Below are 23693 nucleotides of genomic sequence, written 5' to 3' on the forward strand. Positions count from 1 at the left end.
CCATTCAGTTGCATAAACAGCCCTTCTACGTGGTCACTGAAAGGAGTCAGTAACTAGCAAGTTTGACCTGGTTTAGCTGATCAGATGATGAAAGCTGGAGACTTAAATGCAGGAGGACTGGTTTTATTGCTCATCTATGTACTGCCATAATTGGTTTTCTTTCTAGTTTATCCTTGTCCCTATTGTTCTGTGTACGAAATGAGTAATTCAGGGTTTTAGTAATGTGTACCCAGGTTCTAATCTACCCTACCCTCAATTTGTACAAGTTTAGGTCACTCTCAGTCTGATATGGGTGCTAAAATGGTGTCAAACACATACAAATCACGGAATGGTTGAGATCAGAAGGCACTCCTGCAGATCTAGTCTGTCCCTTCTTGCTCAAAGCTAGGTCAGATACAGAGGTTGATCAAGGTCCGGTCTTGTTTAACTATTTCCAAGGATGGAGACTCTAGCCTCTCTGGATCCTCTCTGGGAAACCTGTTCCAGTGTTTGATCGTATTAACATTAAAAATCTTTTCTTTACTTTTAAATGGATTTTCATGTACTTAAAATTGCCCACTGCCTCATTTCTTCTTTCTGGATACCTCAGAGAAGACTCTGGGTCCATATTTTTTACTCCTCCCTTCCTTCCTCTTCTCATCAGGTATTTATACACACTGATAAGATTTCCTCCCGAGCCTTGTCTTTTTGAGGCAAAACAGTTCCAGCTCTCTCCTCATATGACAGATGCTCCAAGCTCTTACTCACTTTGTGGCCCTTCACTAGACTCTCTCCAGTATGTCCATATCTCTGTTCTACTGGGGAGTCTGTAACTGGACATAGCACTCCAGATGCAGTTGCACCACCTCCCTGCTGGCAATTCTTTCTTACTGTGGCACAGGATGCTGTTGGCCTTCTTTGCCACAAGGGCACATTGCTGATTCATGGTCAACTTCGTGTCTATGAGGATCCCCAAGACCTTTTCTGTCAAGCTACTTTCTAGCTGGTCAGTTCTCTGGCTGTATGGGTGCATGTGATTATTTCTCCCCAGGTGCTGATCTTGGTATTTCTCTTTGAATTTCATGAGGTTCTTTTCAGCCCATTTTTCTGGCCTCTTGAGGTCCCTCTCAAGGACAGCTCACTCTCCTGGTGTATCAACCACACTTCCCAATTTTGTATGATGATCAGTCTTGCTGAGGGTGCACTCTGCCTTATCATCCATGTCATTAATGAAGATGTTGAAGAGTACTGGCCCCCATCTTGATCCCTGGGGCACTCTAGTAATGAGTGACAGGCTTCCTGCTGGACTTTGCCGATCACAACCCTTTGAGCCTGTCGTTCAGCCAGTTTTCAGTCTGGTCATGGTCTACTTTACTGCTCCATATTTCATCAGTCTTTTTATGAGGCTGTTGTGAAGACATACTTGCATATCTACAGGAGGAGAGACGTTTTCTTCCTGAATATATGTATGCATGTGTATCTGCGAGGCGGGAAGAGATTGTGGTCTGGATGTGACTGTCTACTTATTCCATGCCCTTTGCTAAGAGTAGCCAATGTGAAAAATAAAGTAGAAATCAGACTTGAGTGATACAGAAAGCTGTAGAAATAGCTTTTTATTCCCCTTGTAGAGAGGCAGTTGATTTAAAGTTAATTGGGAAGATACTGTGTATTTGGTCATCGTAGCTTCTTCTCTGCTGTTTGCTGCCGATGGGATTTTTTTTTCTCCTAGTTCTTCCAACTGAATTAAAACGTTCTAAGATTTTAAATTTTTTATAGGAACTAAGGCTTTCTATCAGGCAATCTTTATTTAATCTTTTAAAAAAACTTTGTGGAGTAGACTTAAAAAAACCCAGTACAATCAGAATTATGCATGTTGTAGTGTTCCTTCTTGACAGGTGATTAAAAATGTGACAATTAGAAATGTTAATATGTTACCATATACTGAAATGCAAAATAAACAGTAAACAAAAAATTCTTAATTTGGTACTTAGCTCATTTTGTTTTATTTTAGGATGGAATTCATAAAAACAAGCTTGAAGATGGAGTATCTAATCATTCTGACTCTGTCCTGAGTATTAGCACAATTGCATCTGCTATCGCTAATGCTTCCTCCAGTGCTGATCCTTCCCAGCTAGCTGCTATGATGATGGCACTCTCTACTAAAAGTAAAAGAACGTGTTTCCCTCCTGGAATTGTTAAAGAGATAGAACTCTCTGCTAATCGGGTGTTATCCAACAATGTGGAAAATAGTGCATTTGATATGGAAAAATACCTCAAAAAAACAGATGAGATTGGCCATGAAAGTGAATATGAGAGTATTGTGAAACATGAAGCGTCTGTCCAGAACCTTATGCCTGATACTTTTTTACTGGATAAAGATAGAAATAAGGATACTCTTGCAGAAGACTTGACAAATAATCATAGCAAGTGCCAAGAAATAGAGAAGTGTTTTCTGGATTATTTTAACAAAGAAAATGATATTCAGAATTTCTCTAGTCTGTCTGGTGTTCCCAACCATGAAGACATAACTGCAAATAGTTTTAAATATTCAGAAAAGTTGTCAGATCTAGTAAATAGTAAACATTTACAGTCAGTGAATGGCGATTGTAGATCACATATGCTCAATACCCGAACCTCACCTACTGGAAATGAATCAAAAATGTGTGGAATTCCTTTAGCAGCAAAAATAGAAGTGGCACAGAGAAGTCCGCTTGCTTACCAGACCAACGATCTCACTAGTAGGTGTTTTGTCAGGGAAGACACAGAAACGGTAGGTCAAGCATCAAATGCTGTTCCTGAACCATGTAATGATTTGGTGGAGAGAAGTACAGGAAATATTCTGTCACTCAGCAATTTAAAACCTGCCAAGCAATCTAGTAAATATGTCTCAGTAAGTCCTACAAGAGCAAAACCTGTACGGAACTTGAACACTGATGAAAAAAAACAAAATGCAGAAATAGAGAAGAGAAATGAAGATGCCAGTACTGGTTGCAGTGGGAATGTGAAGCATGTAACTTTTGAGAGGCTCTCCCCAGCTTCCCAGAATAGTACTGGTAAGTGAACCCATATAAATGTAACCAGTTGTTGAAAGGCTTTTCTTGACAGTAGACTTGTTCCCTGTGCTTAAAGAAAAACTGTGATTAAATTCTGTTTATTTACCAGAGCATAAACCCATTCTATCTGAATGTGACTTGCAGCCTCTGGAGGATGAACATTATAGCTTCAGACCTTCAACTTCACCTCTAATTCACTCTTCTCCTAGTGAGACTTCTGGAACAGCATTTTCAGGGTAAATTTCTTGGTGCAGGTTATAAGAATTATTAATGCTTGATAAAGTTTTAGTTTGAGGGATCAAGTTTTAGTTTGGATGTTGTCCATGATCTCTGCTTATAGAAGATCTTTATTAGGCTAAGACTTCATTCTTAGACTAAGCTTTCTGTTTGCTTTTATTATATGTATGGGAAGGCAGTCTTAAGCAACTGTTAACTTTTTATTTTCCTCACTGGCCTGATGAGACAGAGATGCTGGATAGGAGCATCTCTGTTTTTCCTCTGGAGTATCCAATAATGCAGCGATACAAAATATTCAGCCTGGTAGCTAGTCAGATACATCAGATACCTAAACTTAGTGTTGATGGAGCTATAAAATCCTGTATTTATCAACTGTTGTTCTAGTATAATTAATCTATTACAAATAAAGCTATTGGTTTGGGGGTTATGCTGTTAATTATATGATAACAAAGCTTGACATTGTATAGACCAATGAAGATGTGTTTTAAACTTATATTTCACTCACTTTGGTTCTCTGATTCATACCACTGCTTGTCGTGAGAGAGGATGGGTGGAAATATTTGTGTTGCTTTTGACCACTTCATATTTTGAAACTGCAGCTTGTGTCTAAGATGTAAGGCTTTCTTAGCAACTGAAAGGACAATTTCAAGTTTTTTAAATAAGCTACCATAACAGTAAGTGTTAGATAAACTGTAAGATTACAACTAAGTTGATTGTGTAGCCTTAAACATACAAGCATGGCTGGTAGCCAATGGCTGTGTGCATCCTCATAAAACGAGGAGGCAACTGATTTCTTTGCCTTAACTTTTAAGTTCACTGTTTGATTTAACAGCAGTTAGTGTGTTGTACATGGTATTAGAATTACAGGCTGTCTGGCATTTCTCAGAAGTTAAAATGTGCAGAAGTATGTGTATTTTTGCAAGTGTGTTGTTATCGACATTAGGATTTGCAGCTAAAAGTGTCAGTGATGTTAATTGTTATCATGTTATCTCTTCTCATTTGGGTAAGTGGTGAGAGATCCTCTGTTTTCAGGTGTGTGAAAAGAAAAGAATCTCAGCAGTGAATGGAAAATAATAATGTGTGATGCCTGGGATGTTGAATGATTTCATTTGACATCCTTCCATCTAATTAGACACAAGTACATTTATTCACCTTTTTTTTTTTTTTACTAAGATGTTGTGTTGTTTCTGTGACTTTAACATCTGAGTCCAGTTCTGGAACTGATGCATTTATGCATTATGCATTTATATCCAATGAAAATGAGTTTTCTGTACATGAAAACCAGAACTTGTAAAGGTTAGTTGAGAGCTGATTTCTCATTTTTGACTGTGCTAAGTAGAATGACTAAGTAAATTGACTTTTAGAATAGTATAACTGATGTGTAGCACTGATCTTCTTGGAGGCAACATTAGAAATATATTCTAATACTGACATACTTTGAATCTGTTTTTCAGGTCTGAAACTGACTTTACTTGCACACCATATTATCAGGAATCTTCTTGCAGAGAAGGTGTACTACCTCAATCAGTTTACTCAAGTCCTAGCTTGAGCAGATTAACATATGTCTCTGCATCTGACAGTACCCTTAAAAATACAGCTGTAATACGTAATCCAGACACTTACTGGGTAAGAATAATCTTGAAATGTAAATATGTATTAAATCCCTTTTTTTAAAACAAACAAACAAACCAACACTTTACCCTCCCCTCCAAGCCAAACCCTTAAATGGTCAAAATAATTTTAATATAGAAGAGCTGAAATGGTTTCAGAACAGTTCAAGACATGCTGTGCATAGGGAAAAGGTTTTCTGCTTCTCTCTCACTCCTGAGTTTCAGAAACTTAAATTCTGAAATAGATTCTGTTAAAAATGCAAACTCTAGTGAATATAAACATAGTAAAACTTTAAAAGAACTATTAACTTTTGAGAGTTGGTGTACTTTCCCCTTTCATTTTTTACTCAATTTTTTGTTAGGTTAACCAGTTCTTGGGATTCAGTGCAGTATTCCAGCACAAACTTCCAGGATCTATATCTGTTTTCATCGCTCCTGAGGCTTCCTTTCTCCTCAGCTTCAGCTGTTCGGAGAATATTTCTCCGTTTTTTTTTTTTTTGGAAAAACGTTTATAAATACGTGCTTTAGCTTTCACTTCTGTTTTCAGGAATGAAGCTGTCATTTTCTACTTCTGACAGTCATTCTGACTGTTCTTACTGCTTTTGCAAAGAGTACTCAGAGTGTAACTTTTGTTCAGACCTGCAATCTTACGCTGATTAAGATAATTGACATTATTTTATCTAAATCAATGGGTTCCCTGGGATCTGGAATCTTTCTGTTGCACCTCCTCCCTTCCAAAGTGTGTGGAAATGTGGATACAATTTTAAAAATCAAACAAAAGCTGAAAAACCTCTCTGGCTGCATCCTTATAAGTTGTGAATTTCTCTAACACAGAAATAGAAATGCTATCTACTATGTGCTTTTTTTTTTTTTTTTTTTTTTTTTTTTTTCAAAATTTGCAGAAGGTGAGGCTTTTCAGGACTGGTGGCTAGTGAAAGCTTAGTGAAGTCTTGTCTTCCTCCTGTAGGAACACAAGCAGCAATGTTCCTTCATGCTGAAAGCATCAGGAAGGGGGAAGTGTGTGTTCTGGCCTATAGCCCATTTTTGTTCTAGGTTTAGTTGCTCAAGTTACACAGGGAATGTCTGTTCTGTTTTATCTTGATGTTTCCAGTGGGAATTGCAGTCCCGTAGGAAGGAGCCCAAGGGCAAATTTAAATAGGTATTTTCTTGCAGTCCATGCTGGCATAGCATCAGCTCTTGGATCTGTTTCATCTTGAATTGCATATGGTTCTAGGTTCCTGTCATCTCATGCAAATGGGTGGCTCTTGATGATTGGGTGTAACTGGTTGCGTACTAATTTGCCCTTCTGTCTTGAAGAGATGTTACTGTTTGAGTAGTCTTTGTTCCCTGGGATAGTTCAGCAAGGAGATCCTCAAGTACTTTGCCAAAGTTTTACATTTGTATTATGAGCACACTTGTAGGTCCCATTAATAACACTGCAGTGTTAATTTATTCCTTTGGGTTATTCATCTTTTATGCTGAGAGACCAAGAGATATTAATTTAATTTGTGCTTTTAAGAGGCATCTTCAAGTCCCTTGCCTGAAGCTGCTTCCAGACAGCAAGAATGTTTGTATTGGTGTTATCTTCAGATCTGAATACTTCCTATAGCACAGTATGTTTGATCAGTGATGCCCTCTCTTTAACAGTAGGGTCAGGTTGTCAAAGATGCATGATTTTGTTTAAATTGTGTAAATTTCTTGTTGATTTGGTCTGGTGAGCCATCTCACCTCAGGTAGCTTCCCTGCATGGCCTTTTTAAAGGAATGTATCTTGCATCTTACTTTTCTACAGCAGTCTGAACAGTTCCTTTATTGTTCTTCCTCTTTGTTCACATGCCTTTCCCTTCCTTCCAAGTTCTATTTGCTTAAGCTGAACAATTACTCTATGCTGTAGGTACTCTTCATCCTTCAGTGTAGCTCTCTTGTTCCTCTGTCAAAATTCTCTAGGTATACCTGTCCTGCACTGATGTTTGATTACTTTCATACCACACTATCTAGTTTTGGGTTTGAAACTTTGTTGTGGTTTGAGCCTACTCAGCAGCTAAATGCCACGCAGCCGCTCACCCACCCTCCCCCCACTTGGGAACGGAAAGGGAATCAGAGGGGCAAAGGGAGACTTGCGGGTTGAGATAAAAACAGTTTAATAATAGTGACAGAATAATACACTGACAGCAATATCAGCAGGTAATGTACAATACAGCTGCTCACCGCCCACTGACCAACACCCGCCTGCTCCTGGCCAGTGACCCCGAACACAAAGGCACCACAGCAACTCCCAGAAGTGGCAGCCCCTCCCAGCCCTCTCCGGCCTTTCTAGAGTGAGCGTAATGTCACATGACATGGACTATCGGCCAATCGGGGCCCAGCCCTCCAGCTGTGCTCCCCCCGCCCCCGCACACAGGTGAGGGCACTGGGACCTGGGGAGCCCCTGGGGTCTCAGGGTGCTGCAGCACTCCTCCTGCTACCAAACCAATGGGAACTCTAGTCCAGCCCCAACCAGGACAAACTTTTAAAAATTGTTTTGAAACTTCATTTCTGAAAATGAAATGTGTGATCTGGATGTGCTTCAGTGAAAAAAATAACCTTTGTAGCACATCTAAAGAACACTCTAACTTTTCAGATTGGTAGGGCAAGTATCTAGTGTTCCATCCACTGTATTGTGAAGACTGCCAGGTGTGATGTCAGCTGTGGGAGGGTGGTTCTCCATGGGCCATCCTCCTCCACTGATTAGTGCCAATGCTATTGTTAGTAGCCGTGAACAGTGCATGAGGAGGGTGTAATCACTTCTCCTCTTGACAGTTAACCCAGTAGGAGATTCCTTGAAACACATCGTGTGTATGTGTGTATTTATGGTTCATACTTATTTTTCTCTTGGTTTGATTTCTAAGTACAAAAATCCCGAGACTCTGAGGATAAGGTGCACTTGTTCCACCTACACCATGCATACCTGCCAGAATGGAAGGTCTTTGGCCTTGAATGATTTCTTTGTGTGAGTGCACAAAGAAAGTGTCTGTGTCAGTGCGTTTTCATGAATCTTAAACTAATCCTTTTTGATTAATGATTTGGTTCAGTTGAATTTTTTTCTTGAAAAGCTGGAAGGTATGTCTTTAGTGGTGTATTGTTGTTGTTTTTTTTTTTTTCCCTCAAAAAAATCTGTTTGCTGTGATGTTACTGTAACTTACTGCTTCTAGGTCCTTAGCTTTTACTAAGAACCCTATGTACAGATTTGATACCTAACCATATCAGTTTTTTGTTAGTGGACTCTTAATACTTGGGGATTCTCATTTCTTGTTAGAAGAAACTTAGGCCTTAGTAAGCAGCTTTGCATACAAGAAAGTCAAAGACTACGGAGAGAAATAATCTATACCGCACTTGGATGCTGCTCTTTAGGATTGATTCTATCAGAAATAGGATTGATTAAGATTGACTGATTGTATCAGAAACAGTGTGGCCAGAAGGACTCGGGAAGTGATTGTGCCCCAGTACTTGGCACTGGTGAGGCTGCACCTGGAACATTGTGTTCAGTTTTGTGCCCCTCACTGTCCAAAGAAGATCAATGAAGCTGGGGAAGGGTCTAGAGCAACAAGTCTTCTGAGGATCGGCTGAGGAAACTGGGGTTGTTTAGTCTGGAGAAAAGGAGGCTCAGGAGAGACCTTACCACTCTCTACACCTACCTGAAAGGAGGTTGTAGGGTGGTGGGTGTTAGTCTCTTTTCCCAAGTAACAAGCGATAGGACGAGATGGAACAGCCTCAAGTGGCATCAGGAGAGGTTTATTATTGGATATTAGGAAAAATGCCTTCACCAAAAGGGTTAGGAAGCACTGGAAGAGGCTGCCCAGGGGAGTGGTTGAGTCACCATCCCTGGAGGCATTTAGAAGACCTGTAGATGTGGCCCTTACGGACATGGTTTAGTGGTGGACTTGGCAGTGTTGGATTTACAGTTGGACTTGATCTTAAAGGTTTTTTCTGACCTAAATAATTCTATGATTCCTTCATTTTTAACCATGAAAACATTCATGGTATTGGATCCAAACTCAGAAAATAAGGAAGTTTATTGCAGGTCTCTGTTTTTTAGAACAATAATGTCTGTGAAACTGACAGTGAGTTTAGTAATCTGTTTTATACATAGTACAGTTACTTCCTCACAGAATGACTTCATAAAATCATAGGAAGTCAAACATTTTTGGCCCTGTGGAAGCCCTCTTTGGTGGTAACTTCAGAGAGCAGAGCATTCTTCTGGTGTTCATGCCTACTGTGGTAGGTTTACCACAGCTCGTGGCTGATTCCAGTGGGCTGGAGGAGAGAATTGGAAGGGCAAAAATTTGGGGTGGGGCACTGGTGGGTTGAGATAAAGTCACCTTGAGTGAAGCAGAGGGAGAGGGGAAGAAAGTGATGCAAAAGCAATCACTTGCTACCAGCAGACCATTGCCCAGCCAGTCTCGAATCAACAGGTACTCTGGAAAAATTCCCCCAAAGTTTTATTACTGAGTGTGATATTACAAGGTATGGATTTTCTTTTTGGTCAGTTGGGGTCAGCTGTCCTGATTGTGTGCCCAGCCCCAGCCTGCTCTATGGAGTGGGACAGTGGGAAATGGAGAAGGCTGTGACATGGTGCAAGCACTGCTTAGTAACAGGTGAAACACTGGGGTGTTATCAACATTGTTTTGGTCACAAATGAAAAAATACAGCGCCATAGGAGCTATTATGTAGAAAATCAGCTGTATCACAGCCAGACCCAGCACACCTAGCTAGAATGTGACTTTAGGCAGTGAACAGGTTGAAGTCACAGGTTTTCTGTTTCAAGGTGAGGGGTCACAGATGCTACAAAAACAAAACTTCAGACAAGACTTGACAAACTTTATTATTTACATTGCATGACAATACCACTATTAAGGTCTGTGTTCTATGTACCCTATTTGGTTTTCTGAAATCTGTAATACTCATATTATATTTGTTTACTAGAGTGAAAATGCCAGTGAACTGAGCACAACGATAATTCGAGCCAGCCCAACTCCTTTGCAGGAACATACAAATGAAAATCTAGCAGATCACTCATGTCAGAGAAATAGAAAAGAAGCACTGCCTAGTATTGACCAGAAATTGGACAAAAATGAACTTGCAGCTCTTAAAAGAAAGCTTGATGTCATCGTAGGTCAAGAGGTGTCCAGAGAAGGTTTTCCGAAGAATGAAAAGCAGCCTTCATCTGTTCCTTCAGATGTAGCAGCAAGTCGTAAAGAGTTAGACCATGTTAAATCAGCTTTACCAAGTAAATTCTGCATCCTTCAGCCACATTCTGTCAATGTTGATGCACAAGAAGTGTGGCGGGATCAAACAAGTGAAGCACAGAGACAAGGATTACCATCCTTGAATGTATTACCTGTATATCCTGGGCTAAGCACTTATATGCCATTCAGTCGAAACTCATCTGGTGAACAGTATGTTCCTATTTCAAACTTTAAATCCCATGTCACTACCTCTGAGAGTCAAGCAATTCCTTCTGTTCCTACACTGCTTACAGGATGTTCTCTTGCAACAACTCCATTTGCACAGCAACATCTGGGAAGTGTACCATCTACTGCAAATACAGTTTTGTCTCAGTTCCATGGCTGCAGCTCTGCAGGTTATGGTCTTCCATCAGGGCTTCCTTGTTCTGGTATCCCAGCAGGACACGTAGAAAACCCGCTTCTGGTAGGAATTCCTTTAGGTCCAAATATTGGTCCTGGCTCTTTGGGTACAGCTTCACTTTGTAATCCACACTCTACTTCCTGGAACAAGAATATCCTGAATATAAAATCATGTCCTGGACAACCTCTTGAAGCTGGTAGAAATGAGTGGGAGTTGCCAAAGTCACCTGGTATTGGTAAGTGTGTTTTCTAGAGTATGTTTAAAATACAGCTGTGGACAAGAAGGGTGATAAGGATGGTGCTAACATTATAGTAAATAAAACGAAGATGACTTCTAAGTGTGACCACAGTTATTCTTTATGCAAGCTTTGTTATTTTCAAGAAAGGTATTACTAATTCTTGTTATTTAATGATGTTCTCTGGATTCAATGTCTATTCTTATAGTGCCCCTAATGGTCTTAAAAGTAATTTTTCATAATCTAGAAGAATTTCAGCGTTCAGTGGCTTTGTGTTTGGTTAAAGGATCTAGAAATGTCTTTCGTAGGAGGAACAGAAATCCTAGCTGCAGTTCATGCTAGGCAAGGAAAGTCATGCTCTGGAAATTCAGTTTTATTTGGAAAATAGGCTGGAGAGAGAAATGTCACCTAACTTGGTATTAGCAGTTGGTTAAGCCAAAAAATCCGTGGAAGAGAGTGGAGGGCTTAAGCTGTTTTCTGTTTATGAATGGGAAAGACAAGCTGCCAAGTGCCTTCTGTACTTTCTGCTGTTTCTCTGTGTCTTGATTTAGCTCTAAATCTGAGCAATGCAAATTAGTGCTTCATTTTAAAGACTTCCTTTAATCTATAATCTCTTTAGTTGTTTTTTTGCTATACATTTTTCTGGCAAATTCTTTCAGATGAAATGACAAGCTAGTTGTGTTGAAGGTATGAATTTGTGACAGTTTATAGGTTATTTACTGTTTATTGATTGTTCTAAATCATTGATCTTAGTGCATTTTAAAATAGTAAAATTTGAACAATCTTACTCTTTGCCTAGAATTTCTAGGGTTTTGTATGTGTTTTTGAGCTCTGAATATCTGTATAATCTAAACTTGATTTTCGGCAAACTTGAGTTTTTGAACTAAATCTTCAATGATGCTAGTCTTAGTTTATATTTTCACCTTCATACTTGTGCTAAATTTTCTTTTTTGGAGGGGAGTAAGAGTGTTTGGCTTCAAAATAAAGCTTGTTGCTCAAGCAAAATACTCAAACTACTTCAGGTGATTAGGTTTGTCTCTGAGAAGCCAAATTTGTAATTTGACATGAGTACCCATTAGTGAGTTTCTGGATGTAAGGAAGATTGATCCTTGGCATGTCAGAGAACTCTTGCCTCTATCTGAATTTTGAGTTGACATTATAATGTTGCAGTTCCTCTCAGTTAATTTGAATATTTTAGAAGTAAGGACTTCCTGGAAGTAAAATATTTCAAGCAGGATTTCTTTTTGATTTGTTGATTAACTTTTGACAACTGCACTTCTGCAGCAAAACTCTACTAAAGGAGTACTCAGCCTTTTCTGTAGCAAAAAATGCATGAACACCTTTCTAGGTAAATTATGTTCTAATAAAATAAGATTTTCCTGTTGGTCAGTTTAATTACTCTAAAGATGATGTAATATTGATATTCACATTTTCTGAGCTGGGTTAGTACTCATCAAATTGTGAACACTGAGTATTTTATATAAGGTGTGTATATATATATATATATATACATTTTGTGGGTTAGTGTCTGCATGGGATGTGCTATTTCCATAAATATTTTTGGTTGAGACAGAACTCCAAGAAAGATGTAAATTAGAAACAATTCATTTGAAATTCAAAGTTTCAGGCTTGTGGAAAACATTCCTATGAAAACTGTAGGAGTCAAATATTTCCTTTGCCATACCAAAGCATTTGTTGAATGGGTTTATAAACTTGACATGGTAGCAGCCTGGATGCTGATTTGCTTCTGGGTACTTGGAACTAACAGAAGTGTATTTTCTTCCAAAGGACATGTAAAAGTACCAGAAGAGTTGAAGTTCCCTAATGCCTGTTGTGTGGGAATTGCATCGCAAACGGTTCTCAGCATTTTTAATCCAACTGGACGGTGGTTGCAGGTCAGCATTGGAATACTCAGTGTTTCAGTTAATGGGGAAAAGGTAAGAGATTTTGCAAGTAAAGCTATGGGAAGAGTGCTGTAATCTTAGCAGATGTCATATGTAAAATTAGAGCCTTCTGTACAGATTTGTAATTTTTTCCCATTTTATAGTTAATAAAAAAACCCCAGTGCTATAAACTAAAAATATATTTATTAACTATAAAATGATATGAAATTTTATAGTTAATAAAGAAGAAACCGTGCTAACCTCGTTCAGCCAGGCCACCTTACTCCAAAAGTAGGCACAGAGAGGCAAATGCCACATGATGGGGTTGACTTGTAGAATTGTTCTGTGTGAATAAAGTGTGGTAGGTTTGACTTTACTGCTTATTAATTCCCACCTCTGTATGCAAGAAAAGTCAGCCCTATAAAAGAAAGCATCCACGCTGAGGACTGTTACTGCTAAAACATTTTATGCAGTTTGTTCCCATTTGTCTTAAAATCGGGAGATCTTAAATAAGAAGTATTTGGAGCAGGCTTCAAGCTAGATGGATTGTTCTGTTCATTATAGGTAGCTTGTAGGCCATAGATCGGGCATTTTGCACTTTAATTTTGTTATATTCTATCTACTGTCATCATAGTAATAGTTCCAGGGGTAAAAGATCTCAAGAACATGAGAATAAGTTAAGTTAAAGGCCCATCAAAATAATTTAATTTTCTTTACTGATGAATACTTACAGCAGAGAAGAAGCATAGCATACTCTGACCTTCTGGCAGTTTGATGCTTGGGAACTTCTGAGCTATATATTATTTCTGTTCTTACTAGTTTTTGGTGGACTACTGTTTAGCTACCTAATCTTTTTAAATTGTTTAGTGTTGTCCATAGTTCAGTTTGTTTGTGGTTTCTATGCACTACTGCTTTTTTCCCTTTTTTTAATCTGGTTCTTACTGGTTTTGTTTGATGGTCGTTGTTACTGAGAAATAATGGACAATGATTCACTTCATTATGTTGCTCTAAGTCTTAGATTTATAAGCTTGTCTGAAGTTTATAAGGATTTCTAAATCCTTATCATATCCTTCACTAGGGGTATTTTTGCATATGTAGCATGTGTCTTTCCAGGAGTATGACTTCAAGTTTTGTTTGTTTTCTCTGACTGTTTGCACTTTAAAAACCACCAAGCCACAATTCTGTGTATGTTTATATGAGAGCTGAGACTTCTTACATATTTTTCTAGTTATTTAGTATCATGGGGCTTTTATGCAGCTCTTCAAACCTGAGATTCTTTGGTTCAGAAGGTGATTTTTTTTTTTTAATGAAGTTACAGTTGACAGTTCCATTTACAGTTGTTTCTATGAATAAATATATACATTTAATTTGTTTGCTGTATGATATAATTAAAAAACATCTTTATTAGTCAATTAACTCTGAGATAGACTGTGATTTGTAGTCTGTCTCGCCTGCTTAAACATTATCTAGGAATATGTTCACAACAGAAACTTTAAGGCATATGTACTAGGATTTACTGGTGACCTCCATCTTCTGATCTTTCTATTACTCTTCCACCATACCTCTTTCTCCCATCTTTGATGGCAGAAGTGGAGTTGGCTTTATTTTGCTGCTATTCTTTCTCAAAAATCGGCGCTTTGCTTACAAATTAATTTTCAACTATAATAAATACTATAATCCCAGTGTTAATCTTTAACTAGATGCTGGGAAGAAGCCCCAGCGACTTTCAGGCTGATTTACCTAACTCTTTAAATGAAAAGAAAATGCTTACAGCTGCATGGGATGGAAATGGGATATGAATATGAAGATACAGTAATTAATATTGAGCAAAACCATAGACAAAATGTTTGCGGTGAACAGTGGTGCCAGATAAATGTGGTATTTTGAAAGAAACCGTTCTCTGGCAAGAGTCCTGTTGAAAATGACAGAGATTTTGTTTTTTTGTTTTTCAGATGGATCCTGTGAAATATCAATGTCTGGTTTTCAAGAACAAAACCATCGTAGGACCATATTCTACCAATGATCTGAAAATACTTTTCTTACCATGTCATTCGGGGATCTTTCAGTGTATTCTCAATGTTTCATCTTGGCCAGTTTCTGCAGATGCAGAGACAGTCGTTCAGGCAGAAGCTTTAGCAAATAGGGTAGTTCTGACTGCAGTTGCTGAAAATCCTAATTTAGAAGTAAGTAGCTGCTTTGTTGTTATTGGAATTTTATGAATAGCTTAATGACATTGGAAAAGAATAGGAATGTAAGGTTGTTCCTTAAAGGAACCTGGAATTTCTTATGTTTGGGGTGGGGAGGGAATATAGAAGAATGTTTAGGATAATCTTTATAACTAGGTAGGAAGTTTTGGTTGTGTTAAAACACCTAGATGGAATGAAGGATTCTGTCTGAAAAGAATAAATTAAAAGGTATTACTTTTTTCATTTTTAAAGGAGTGGATGAGCTCTTAAACATCAAATGTTTCTGAAGTATGTACTATGTCGGATACCATTGGGCATTAAAATGTAACAAAACCCATTTATTTCCAGTTGTAAGGATTTCTTTATTGTTTACATCAAGTAGTCTTAGTCTTGGTTTCTTAGTATTTTCAGTGTATTTATGGCTGTAGAGAATATTATTTTGGACTTATTAAAACTTCAAAGTAAATGGATGTATAAAATGCTTTGTCTTGTGTCTTATCATAAAGAACAAGCAGGTGGGAGACAGTGTGACATTAAGAATTAAATCTGACTTTACGTAGTCCTACATTTAAGAGTATAGACAGGCAGAAATGGGCTTGATGGTATTTTTGGAGGTGCTTGAATATATTACCTAATAGTGTGTGATGTTGCTGATAAAAATAACATTTTCAGTCATTAACCACAGCTAATGGGTTTTTTCCATTTTAAGGTGATCTGTTAACTTGCTTTGGACTAAGTATATGTTTTAAAGTAATGATAATCTAGTTAAATACACATGAATGGATATAATTTTTAATGCTTCTTCCATAAATTTTTAGTTAAATTTTTAAATATATTTTTTACATGTCATTTGACAAAATCTATCATTCTCCATGCTTTTCATGGTATAGTTCATTCAAACTTGCTTCATATTAAAATTACGCCCAATGCTCTATCTCTGTGTATCTTGTTATATTCCTGAGATTGGGAAAAAGTACCAACTAGAAGCTGTATTTTGCTGCAGATCATGACACTCAAATGTTTTTATGCTAACAAAAATTAACTACTTCTTAGTTACTTTCTTAACTTATAACTTGCGCTAAGATTTGCTTAATTGATTGAGGCAAAACATGTGTGAGATACAATTGGATGTAACCCTTTTTGATATCAAAGGAAACATGTTTCTTAGACTCCTCCTGGTAGGTGTGTGTTATATGTGGGTATAGCATTAAGAGCACAGAATAGGTGAATAACATCCTTACTTTTCTGTTGCTTTAGTATGATAGTGTGCTTTGGAGCTTCTCCTTGCTTATAAGTTCTGCTTTGCCTTAAAACCAGGTGGAAATAGGAAAAAGAGATACTCTGGATTTTGGTGACTTGACTTCTGGCAGTTGGAAGGCACTTCCGCTAAAACTTATCAACAAAACCCATGCTTTTGTGCCAATTAGACTTATTATTAATGCAGTAAGTACAGTAAACTTCCTGTATGTGAAAGTTGACTTCTTGTGATACTGAATATTAATACCAAAACACTTTATGTTGTATGTCATTAAGAAATATACCCTGGACACTACATGTAAGATTCCTAAGAAACCAACAAAAAGGCTTCTGGGATAGGTGTAAGGGTTTTTTTGTTGTAGGTGGTTTTTTTGTTTGTTTGTTTGTTTGGGGTTTTTTTGTGTGTTGTCTGATTTGATAGAACAGGGCAACAGATAGCTAAAAGGTTGTGTTGCCTAAGCCTTCCCTCTGACAAGTTGGAGATGTATCCCACTGTTTGAGTGGAATAGCTGACTGTTCAAACAAGCAGCCAAACTTGCTTTGTAGCAAGTTTAATGTGTTATCTATTCCTCTGCAGGAGCAAGACCGGGTCTGTTCCCTCTATCTGCTTTGTCTCCCACTAGACAAGAATAGCCTGTATTATAGGCTACAGTATGCTCCTCTCTGCAGCTCTGTGGCAATGAAGATTTTTGGTTTTTGGCTTAGCTGGCTGCAGTTTTGTGCTGTGGGAAGAGCTGGTCTTTTTTTCTTGTCCTCCCACATAAGGAAATGACTGGCCTTATATGTTAAGACCAATCAGGTCATCTTAATGACCAGTGAGGCTTGGTGTTCAACAGCCTCACTTACTGAAGGCTTAAACTAACCAGTTCCAGCTTATCTTCTTTTACTGCAGAAGGGTTTCTGACTATTTTTGAAGGACTTGCTGGACTATCACCAACTGAAACTACAGGCTAATGTTTTTGGTTTTTATTTTTTTTCAAACTACTTAAATCATTAAAACTTGTCTTGCTTTTCTCAGCTTTGTCAGCATTATTGTTAGTGACAAAAAGAGATTTTATACTTCTAATACTTCTTTTTATTTGACAGAATGCAGTAGCTTGGCGTTGCTTCACATTTTCCAAGGAACCAGTTAATCGTAGTGAAGAATTGCTCCGAATGGATGCAGCTTCTCAGACAGCAGCTCCATCAGTTGTAAATCATGTGATACATGCAAGCTATGATGGGCAAGTGAGTAGTTTGTAGTTGGCTGATTCTTCCTGTTACTTACGGTCTGAAATGACAGTTCTGAATATCTGAGTTCACAGTAATGATTTTTGGGGAGTCTACCTATTTGAGCCAGTACAGTTTTGTTGCTAGGGGTGGGGTTTTCTGGTGCTTTTTTTTTTTTTAGTAATTCTCTCCCTCCCATAAGATGAGTCAACCAATTTCTTTTTCAGGATCCTGAAGCTTTAACAGTTTGGGTTCTGTTCCATGCACCTAAGAAACAAATTTCTTGTTCAGGTATAGCAATTCAATTTTCATTTCAACTGAAACAAATTTGACACTTAAAGTATGTGTATGTTAGAATGGCAGGAACAGGCTGCAAACTTGAAATTAAATGTTCCATCTTTTGTTTGAGTGTCCTAATATTTCGAGTATCACATTCAGTTTTACTAACTGAAGGAGGCAGAATATTTCTATTTCTTAATCTTTTAGATGTGAACAAGGGTATTTATATACTTCAGTATCAAACTGTACAAAGTGGTTATCTACTGCATGATGAGTGGAATTTGCTTTACTCCTTTTGCTGAGGGAATTAAATCATCACTTAAGAAAACATTGCATTGGTTGCTAAATAGATGAGAAATCTGAAGAAACCTGAGACTTCCTGGCTTCCTAAGTAGTAAATAGTACATATATCAACTAGTTTGGCTAGTATGTTAAGATGGGGTTTTTTGTTTCCTTTGGGGACAATTTCAGCCACATTTGACAGGAAGGTACAACTCTTAAATAAGATCCTGCTAGACTTTATTTAAAATAAAAAAAAGTGTTGCCAGAGTAATAGGAGAGCTTCTGTCATATCATCACAACATTAATACGTAAAGATTGGACGGTAGCTGAAATGAGACATGTGTCCAAAGGAATGGCCTTTGCTGCTAGCAGACTTGCTTGCTTTTGTTACTCATGGAATTGTTCCTAGATTCCCTGGGTCCAGCAGATGAATTCCTGGCAAGAGTTGATGTGGAAGTGGATAGTCCGGGACCTACTAGTGTGATTAAAAGTATTCCTCTCCGAGCAAGAGCTGGAACAGCAAGGATACATGCTCCCAAGGACTTACAGGTTTGCATGTATTTACAAAGTGTATTTCAATAATAGTTTGCCTCGCATAGCGAAATTCTTCTGTAATGTTTGTTTTTATTATATATGTGTATACATATATATACACACACATACATACACACACACTTCTTCACTTTTCCCAGAAAATATATCTGTCTACTAGTGTGGGTTCAACAGCCAAACAGCAGCTGCCATTGAAAAATGCTGGAAACATTGGTGTATATTTGAAAGTTAAGGTAGGTTGGCTTCTTACTCTTCAAATCATAAATTTTGTGCTGTTAATTGTACTGAAACTAGAGCTGAGCTTTGGGGCCCTAGTTCAACTGTGTGGTTTGACAAAAGGTTTGCAAGCTTACATAAAGAGAATGAAAGATAGCAGTGATTAGCTCACATTATTGGAAAAAAGTGTATGGGAATTTTGTTGCTCATCTTTAGTTACATTTGTTTTAACAAATATACTTTATGATTTTTAACAAATATATTTTAACAAGTGTCTAACAAATATGTGGAAGTAGTGAATCCTGTGCTGCACAGTAGGTGATAACGAGCTGGTGGAGTAAAGCCCATTTACAGCCAAGAGGAATATTAGCATTGGGAAACACCTTTATTTTCTAACAAAGCTGCATTAGTTTTCAGTGGGCATCTTGCTAACCCAAGTATGAAGCGAGGTCTTTTCAGATACGTGATCTCCTTACTTGACTTTAATATCCTTGACAATCCATGGAAAGTATGGTCCCAGACTGAAAGGTAACTAGACACATTTGAACCTATCATTTCAAAGTCAACAGAAGGAACAGTCGGTCCCCTTTTACATTTAAAGAAAAGAGGGCTGTGAGCCCATCACTTCCTGGAGCAGAGGCCGCAGAAATAGGATTCATGGCTAGGATCACAGATGCCATATTAACATGATGACACTGGATACTAACTGATACCAGTAATAGTTGGTACCACCATTGAGACTAGTGATGTTACTTCGCTAGAGATGTATCATTGCCACGTTGTAATTACTGTTATTTTTTTTTTTATCTCTTTGTGGCCCCTTCAGTGTTGTATACACAGTTGATATCTCAAGATGCTTCTATTAGAGGTATTTGTACTAGAGTGTCCAACTTTAAAAGAGTTTACTAGTACAGGGTTATGGGAAAGTTCTGAAGGTGCCAGGTGTGTTTGAATTGTCTGAATTGCATGTACAGTAGATGCACAACCAAACTGTATTACATGTTGTAAATGTTCACTCCCTTAAAATAAGTAACCAACCCTACCTTTTCCCCTTGCCGAATTTCAGACATCAGGTCAGAACAGCTGCTTTGCTGTTGAACCTGAGGATCTTTTCCTTCTTCCTGGAGAAGAACGAGAAGTGACTGTCCTGTTTTTTCCCAAAAATGTAACGACTACAGAAAGGTAACACAACACATTTTGTGTTCTGACTTATTTGTGCAGAGCAGCTTTTCCTCTTTTGTTATATGTTTTCCAGTTTCTGATACAATAGAATGAGAATGGACAAAGGAATCTGTCCAAAATAGGTTCAGCTTCACTGTGTAGCTTAACTAGCCCTACCCAGTACATTAAACAATGGGAAGTTCTGTGCTAATGACAGTATGATCCTAATGCATAGGCACATGAAGTGATTAATCTTGGCTTTCCTGGGGCCTTATGCATAACTGCTTTGCTTTGCAGGCGTAAGGTACACAGTAGGATTGGAAGCTTTTCAGTCCACTTACAAGTGCTGCCAAGAGACAAATAAATAAACTAAAGCAGTAACAAGAGTTCATGTTGCCTATTGATGGGATGCAGGGCTCTGTCATTAGGCATCATAGGAATTCAGTGACAGCTAGAGTGGAAGTTCTTGACTTTTGTTCCTGGACCTAAATGGGTCTGTGCTATAGCAAATGCTTCAGCCTATTTAAAGGCTTGATTTCCTTCCCGCCCTATGCCTTTTTTTCTAGTTGTTCTTTTTTTTTTTTTTAGTTTTGTTTTTCTAATTGTTTTTTCTCTTTTTCTATCATTGGTTGGATACTTCCAACCTACACTTCCTTCCTTATATACGTTTGCCTTTTATTTCTCTGTTGGCTTCTGTCCCTCTTAATTAGGCAGCACTTTCTTTTTCCTGGTTCCTCTACTGGTTTGTTCTGGGGATTTTTGTTTGTTTTTGTTGTTGTTGTTTGTGTGTCTAGTTTCTTCTCTGTTTCCGCTGCTAGGTAGGTCCAGCTTTCCTATTCAGTATTAGCCCATTTATTTCTACTTCTTTATTTGAATCTGTACTCCTGATGTTGTCATTCATCTGTTTCTCTGCTCTGCATGAAGAAGGCAGTAATCTTTTGCACCGACCTTGTGTCCTATAGGGTAGAGACCCTATCATGAGAAGCCAGCTATAGGTGACCTGGTTTCCCATCTGTGGGCCCAGTGTTTTTTCTCACAGCAATCCCAGGAAACAAAGTAAGGAAAAAAATAATGGGTTTATGGCTTAGAATGCTACTGTTGTTAACATGACTCAGAATTTAATGTTGATACCTCTGGGTAGCTTACACTTGGAAAACTTAATTGAATTTTTGCAAGTGTTTCAAAAGGCATCTCTTTAATTTGCGTAGAGACAGACAGACTTTGTTTTTCTCCAAAATTAGTCTGTCAAAATAATCAGAAGTTATCGTGGGCAAAAAATAACTTGTTTAGCTGTAGTCTCTGAAATACTTATTTGAACTACTTCCAGATGAAATACTTCAGAAGACTACTTGAGGTATATGACCCACACATATTTACAACCCAAAGGATTTAAATTTTGCTATGCCTAAAGCTGGCCTTTGCCATAAAATAAAAAAAGTATTTGTTTTCCCCTTAAAGTAGTTTAAAGAAACCTATCTATAGATTTTTTAATTATATTTTGTTTTCATCAGCTATCTTGTTCTGTGGTGGGATTTAAATTTATTTCTTTATTTGTTAAAGTACTTTGAAAATCCTTGTGCAGCCGTCTGGGCCTCAGTATGAAGTGGTGCTAAAAGGGGAGGTGGAGTCTGAGGAAAATAGACTTCTGTCTACAGCTGCTGTCTGCTCAGACATCCCACCCATTCTCTCCAACAAGCAGTTCATTGCCTGGGGAGGAGTAGCACTTGGAGCATCAGTGTAAGTATAAGCTGGGCAGTAGTTTGTCTAGAAAATCACATTAAGTATTTTATGTTGCATTTATTTAAAGTAAAACTTCCTTATTGTCCTCATTCACATTAATAGTCCACAGGTGATGAATTAAGCTGTTTGTGACTCAAGTGAGAGAAGCGGTATACTACAATTATTTTTTTGTGCAAAAAATTTTTGGAAACAAACTGATCTTGTTTGAACTTCTTGTGTTCTTCAGGACTCTTTAGTTATTATATGAATAGTGTCTGTTTCTTTAAGATTAGTGTGTGTTATGTAAGTAGAAATGTAGTGGAAAATACTTCCCAAGCAAGTAGATGGAACAGTTCTGTCGGTTCTTTTGACACCTACCTCTTGCTAGAAATAAATCTCTATGCTTATTTTAATTCAATTCATTCATTTAGACTAGAAGAATCCAGTCTGGTTAATGTAATTTGGCTATCCAAATAGCAGGCTGTTGAACTTCCTGAATTGATTTATTTGAATTTGAATGTGTTCCAGTGCTAAAACTCTTAGTGATGGCTAATTTCAGCCTAGTTCTTGTCTGAACTTTTGTAGTTTCAAGTTTACAGCTTCAGTATTCCATGATTTAGTGAAACTGTTCATAGTTGTCTAGATATACTTTGCTTCTTTTTTATGTAGAGATCTGCAAAACTTGCAGCCTTTGGACTCCTAGTAAGCATTACTTTAGGGACTAATCCACTGTTGTTTTGATACTGAACTTCTTGAGCAATTTAATAATGTTCCTGGTTGTTCAGAAGTGATCCACGTTTGTAGCCAAGAACTGTTTGTGATAGCTGTATTCATATTTTTCCATTTTGTTAAGATACTGTATTTCCAACATAGTAGTTTTGGCTATTTGGGAATCACTTTCTCTTCCCTGTATGCTGCTACATGATTATTTTCTATTTCTCCCGAAAAATAGTTTTTATTCACCGTTGGTTTTAGAAGGCTGAAATTATTTTTAAAATTTTTGTTGCAACGGAGTACAAAACAGTGTCTGCCACTAAAATTTAGGGAAAGGTTTCATTGTCTCTCCATCCTCCTCTTTGATTCTAGCTGCATGAACTCTTCTTTTATGTTCTTACCAGTTTTAGGGCTTGTCACATCCTTCTGTGATGGTTTTTTGACTTGTTAAAATGACAAAGACACTTGTTTTTCTTGTGGGAGAGATTTCCTTCCTCTGTAAAGGAAGGATCTGAGTACCAGAAGCCTGGTCACTCCCATAATATATCCTAGAGAAAAAAAAATACTTTTTGGTCAACCTGATACTGCCAAGTGGCCATAACTTTCTGAGGTACTATCATGTTGAAAGTACATGAAAAGGAAAAGTTATCCTTACTTTAGTTCTTTGTAACTGTTCGAGTGAATCTGGACCAGACTAGTCGCAAGACTCTGTTTCTGCGTAACTAAGTGGCTCTGGATAATCTGTAACTGTGTCTTAAAGTGTTTTAAGGAATTTTTGTATTGACACAACTGCTGCTTCTTTTAAAAGTTGAAGCTGTTAAGTACAATATTTGAACTTCATAAAGTATTTATATATATTTTGAGGATGATCTACTGTATGAGGGTGGATGTGTAATTGTGTATAATATTGTTAGGTCTGTAAGTTTGAGAATACAGAAGCAACTTTCTAGCTAATGTATTCTGTGGCACCAAGAGGTGATTTTATTTTTTTTTAATGAAATGACTTTAAAACTGACTATCCTGTTTTCATTGTTTCCATGAATACACATATACAGTTAATTTACATCTGCTGTAAAATGTAACTAAACTTCCTATTTTTCAGCCAACAGAAATTAACTCTAAGAAATGACTCCCCATCTGTGACTCAGCATTTAAGACTGTTAATAAAAGGCCAAGATCGAGACTGCTTTCAGGTAACTGTCATGAAAATTTCTCTTCAGTGTTTGTGACAATTATCAGGATAAGTTTGTAATAAAAATGTCTTTGCCTTGAAGGGTTGTTCCTTTATAAATGTCAGTGACTAGCAGGTTTTGTGAGTGTTGTCTCTGAGACTTCCAGGATGAACATGGTAGCAGAAGAGCTTAAACTACACTGGCAGCCTTAGGTAGAGCTGAAACTATAACAGTGCTGCAGCAAATTGGAGCTCAGTTTACAGCTCTTTAAGCTGCTGTAGCATGACAGAGTCGATACCTGGTGGAGTAAACAGTCAGTGGCTCT

At 37.7% G+C, this 23693-nt stretch overlaps 1 protein-coding gene across 4 annotated transcripts in view; it reads left to right on the forward strand.

Annotated features, from left to right (window-relative positions):
• CEP192 (centrosomal protein 192) overlaps positions 1-23693 on the forward strand; it is a 72567-nt gene that overhangs the window by 19378 nt on the left and 29496 nt on the right. For 3 of the 4 annotated variants that reach the window (XM_042798086.1, XM_042798084.1, XM_042798085.1), the window contains exons 15-28: positions 1991-3032; positions 3142-3268; positions 4724-4895; positions 9841-10738; positions 12527-12675; positions 14574-14804; positions 16125-16250; positions 17151-17291; positions 17501-17564; positions 18244-18383; positions 18527-18619; positions 19669-19784; positions 21324-21500; positions 23299-23389. In XM_042798086.1, coding sequence (XP_042654020.1) covers positions 1991-3032; positions 3142-3268; positions 4724-4895; positions 9841-10738; positions 12527-12675; positions 14574-14804; positions 16125-16250; positions 17151-17291; positions 17501-17564; positions 18244-18383; positions 18527-18619; positions 19669-19784; positions 21324-21500; positions 23299-23389 — 3567 coding nt within the window. The remainder of the gene's footprint in view (positions 1-1990; positions 3033-3141; positions 3269-4723; positions 4896-9840; positions 10739-12526; positions 12676-14573; positions 14805-16124; positions 16251-17150; positions 17292-17500; positions 17565-18243; positions 18384-18526; positions 18620-19668; positions 19785-21323; positions 21501-23298; positions 23390-23693) is intronic. The other variant, XM_042798087.1, reaches the window with a different exon arrangement.

Source organism: Tyto alba, unplaced genomic scaffold (genome assembly GCF_018691265.1).
Source record: "Tyto alba isolate M040663 unplaced genomic scaffold, T.alba_DEE_v4.0 Super-Scaffold_27, whole genome shotgun sequence".
In the NCBI taxonomy this organism is placed as follows: Eukaryota; Metazoa; Chordata; class Aves; order Strigiformes; family Tytonidae; genus Tyto; species Tyto alba.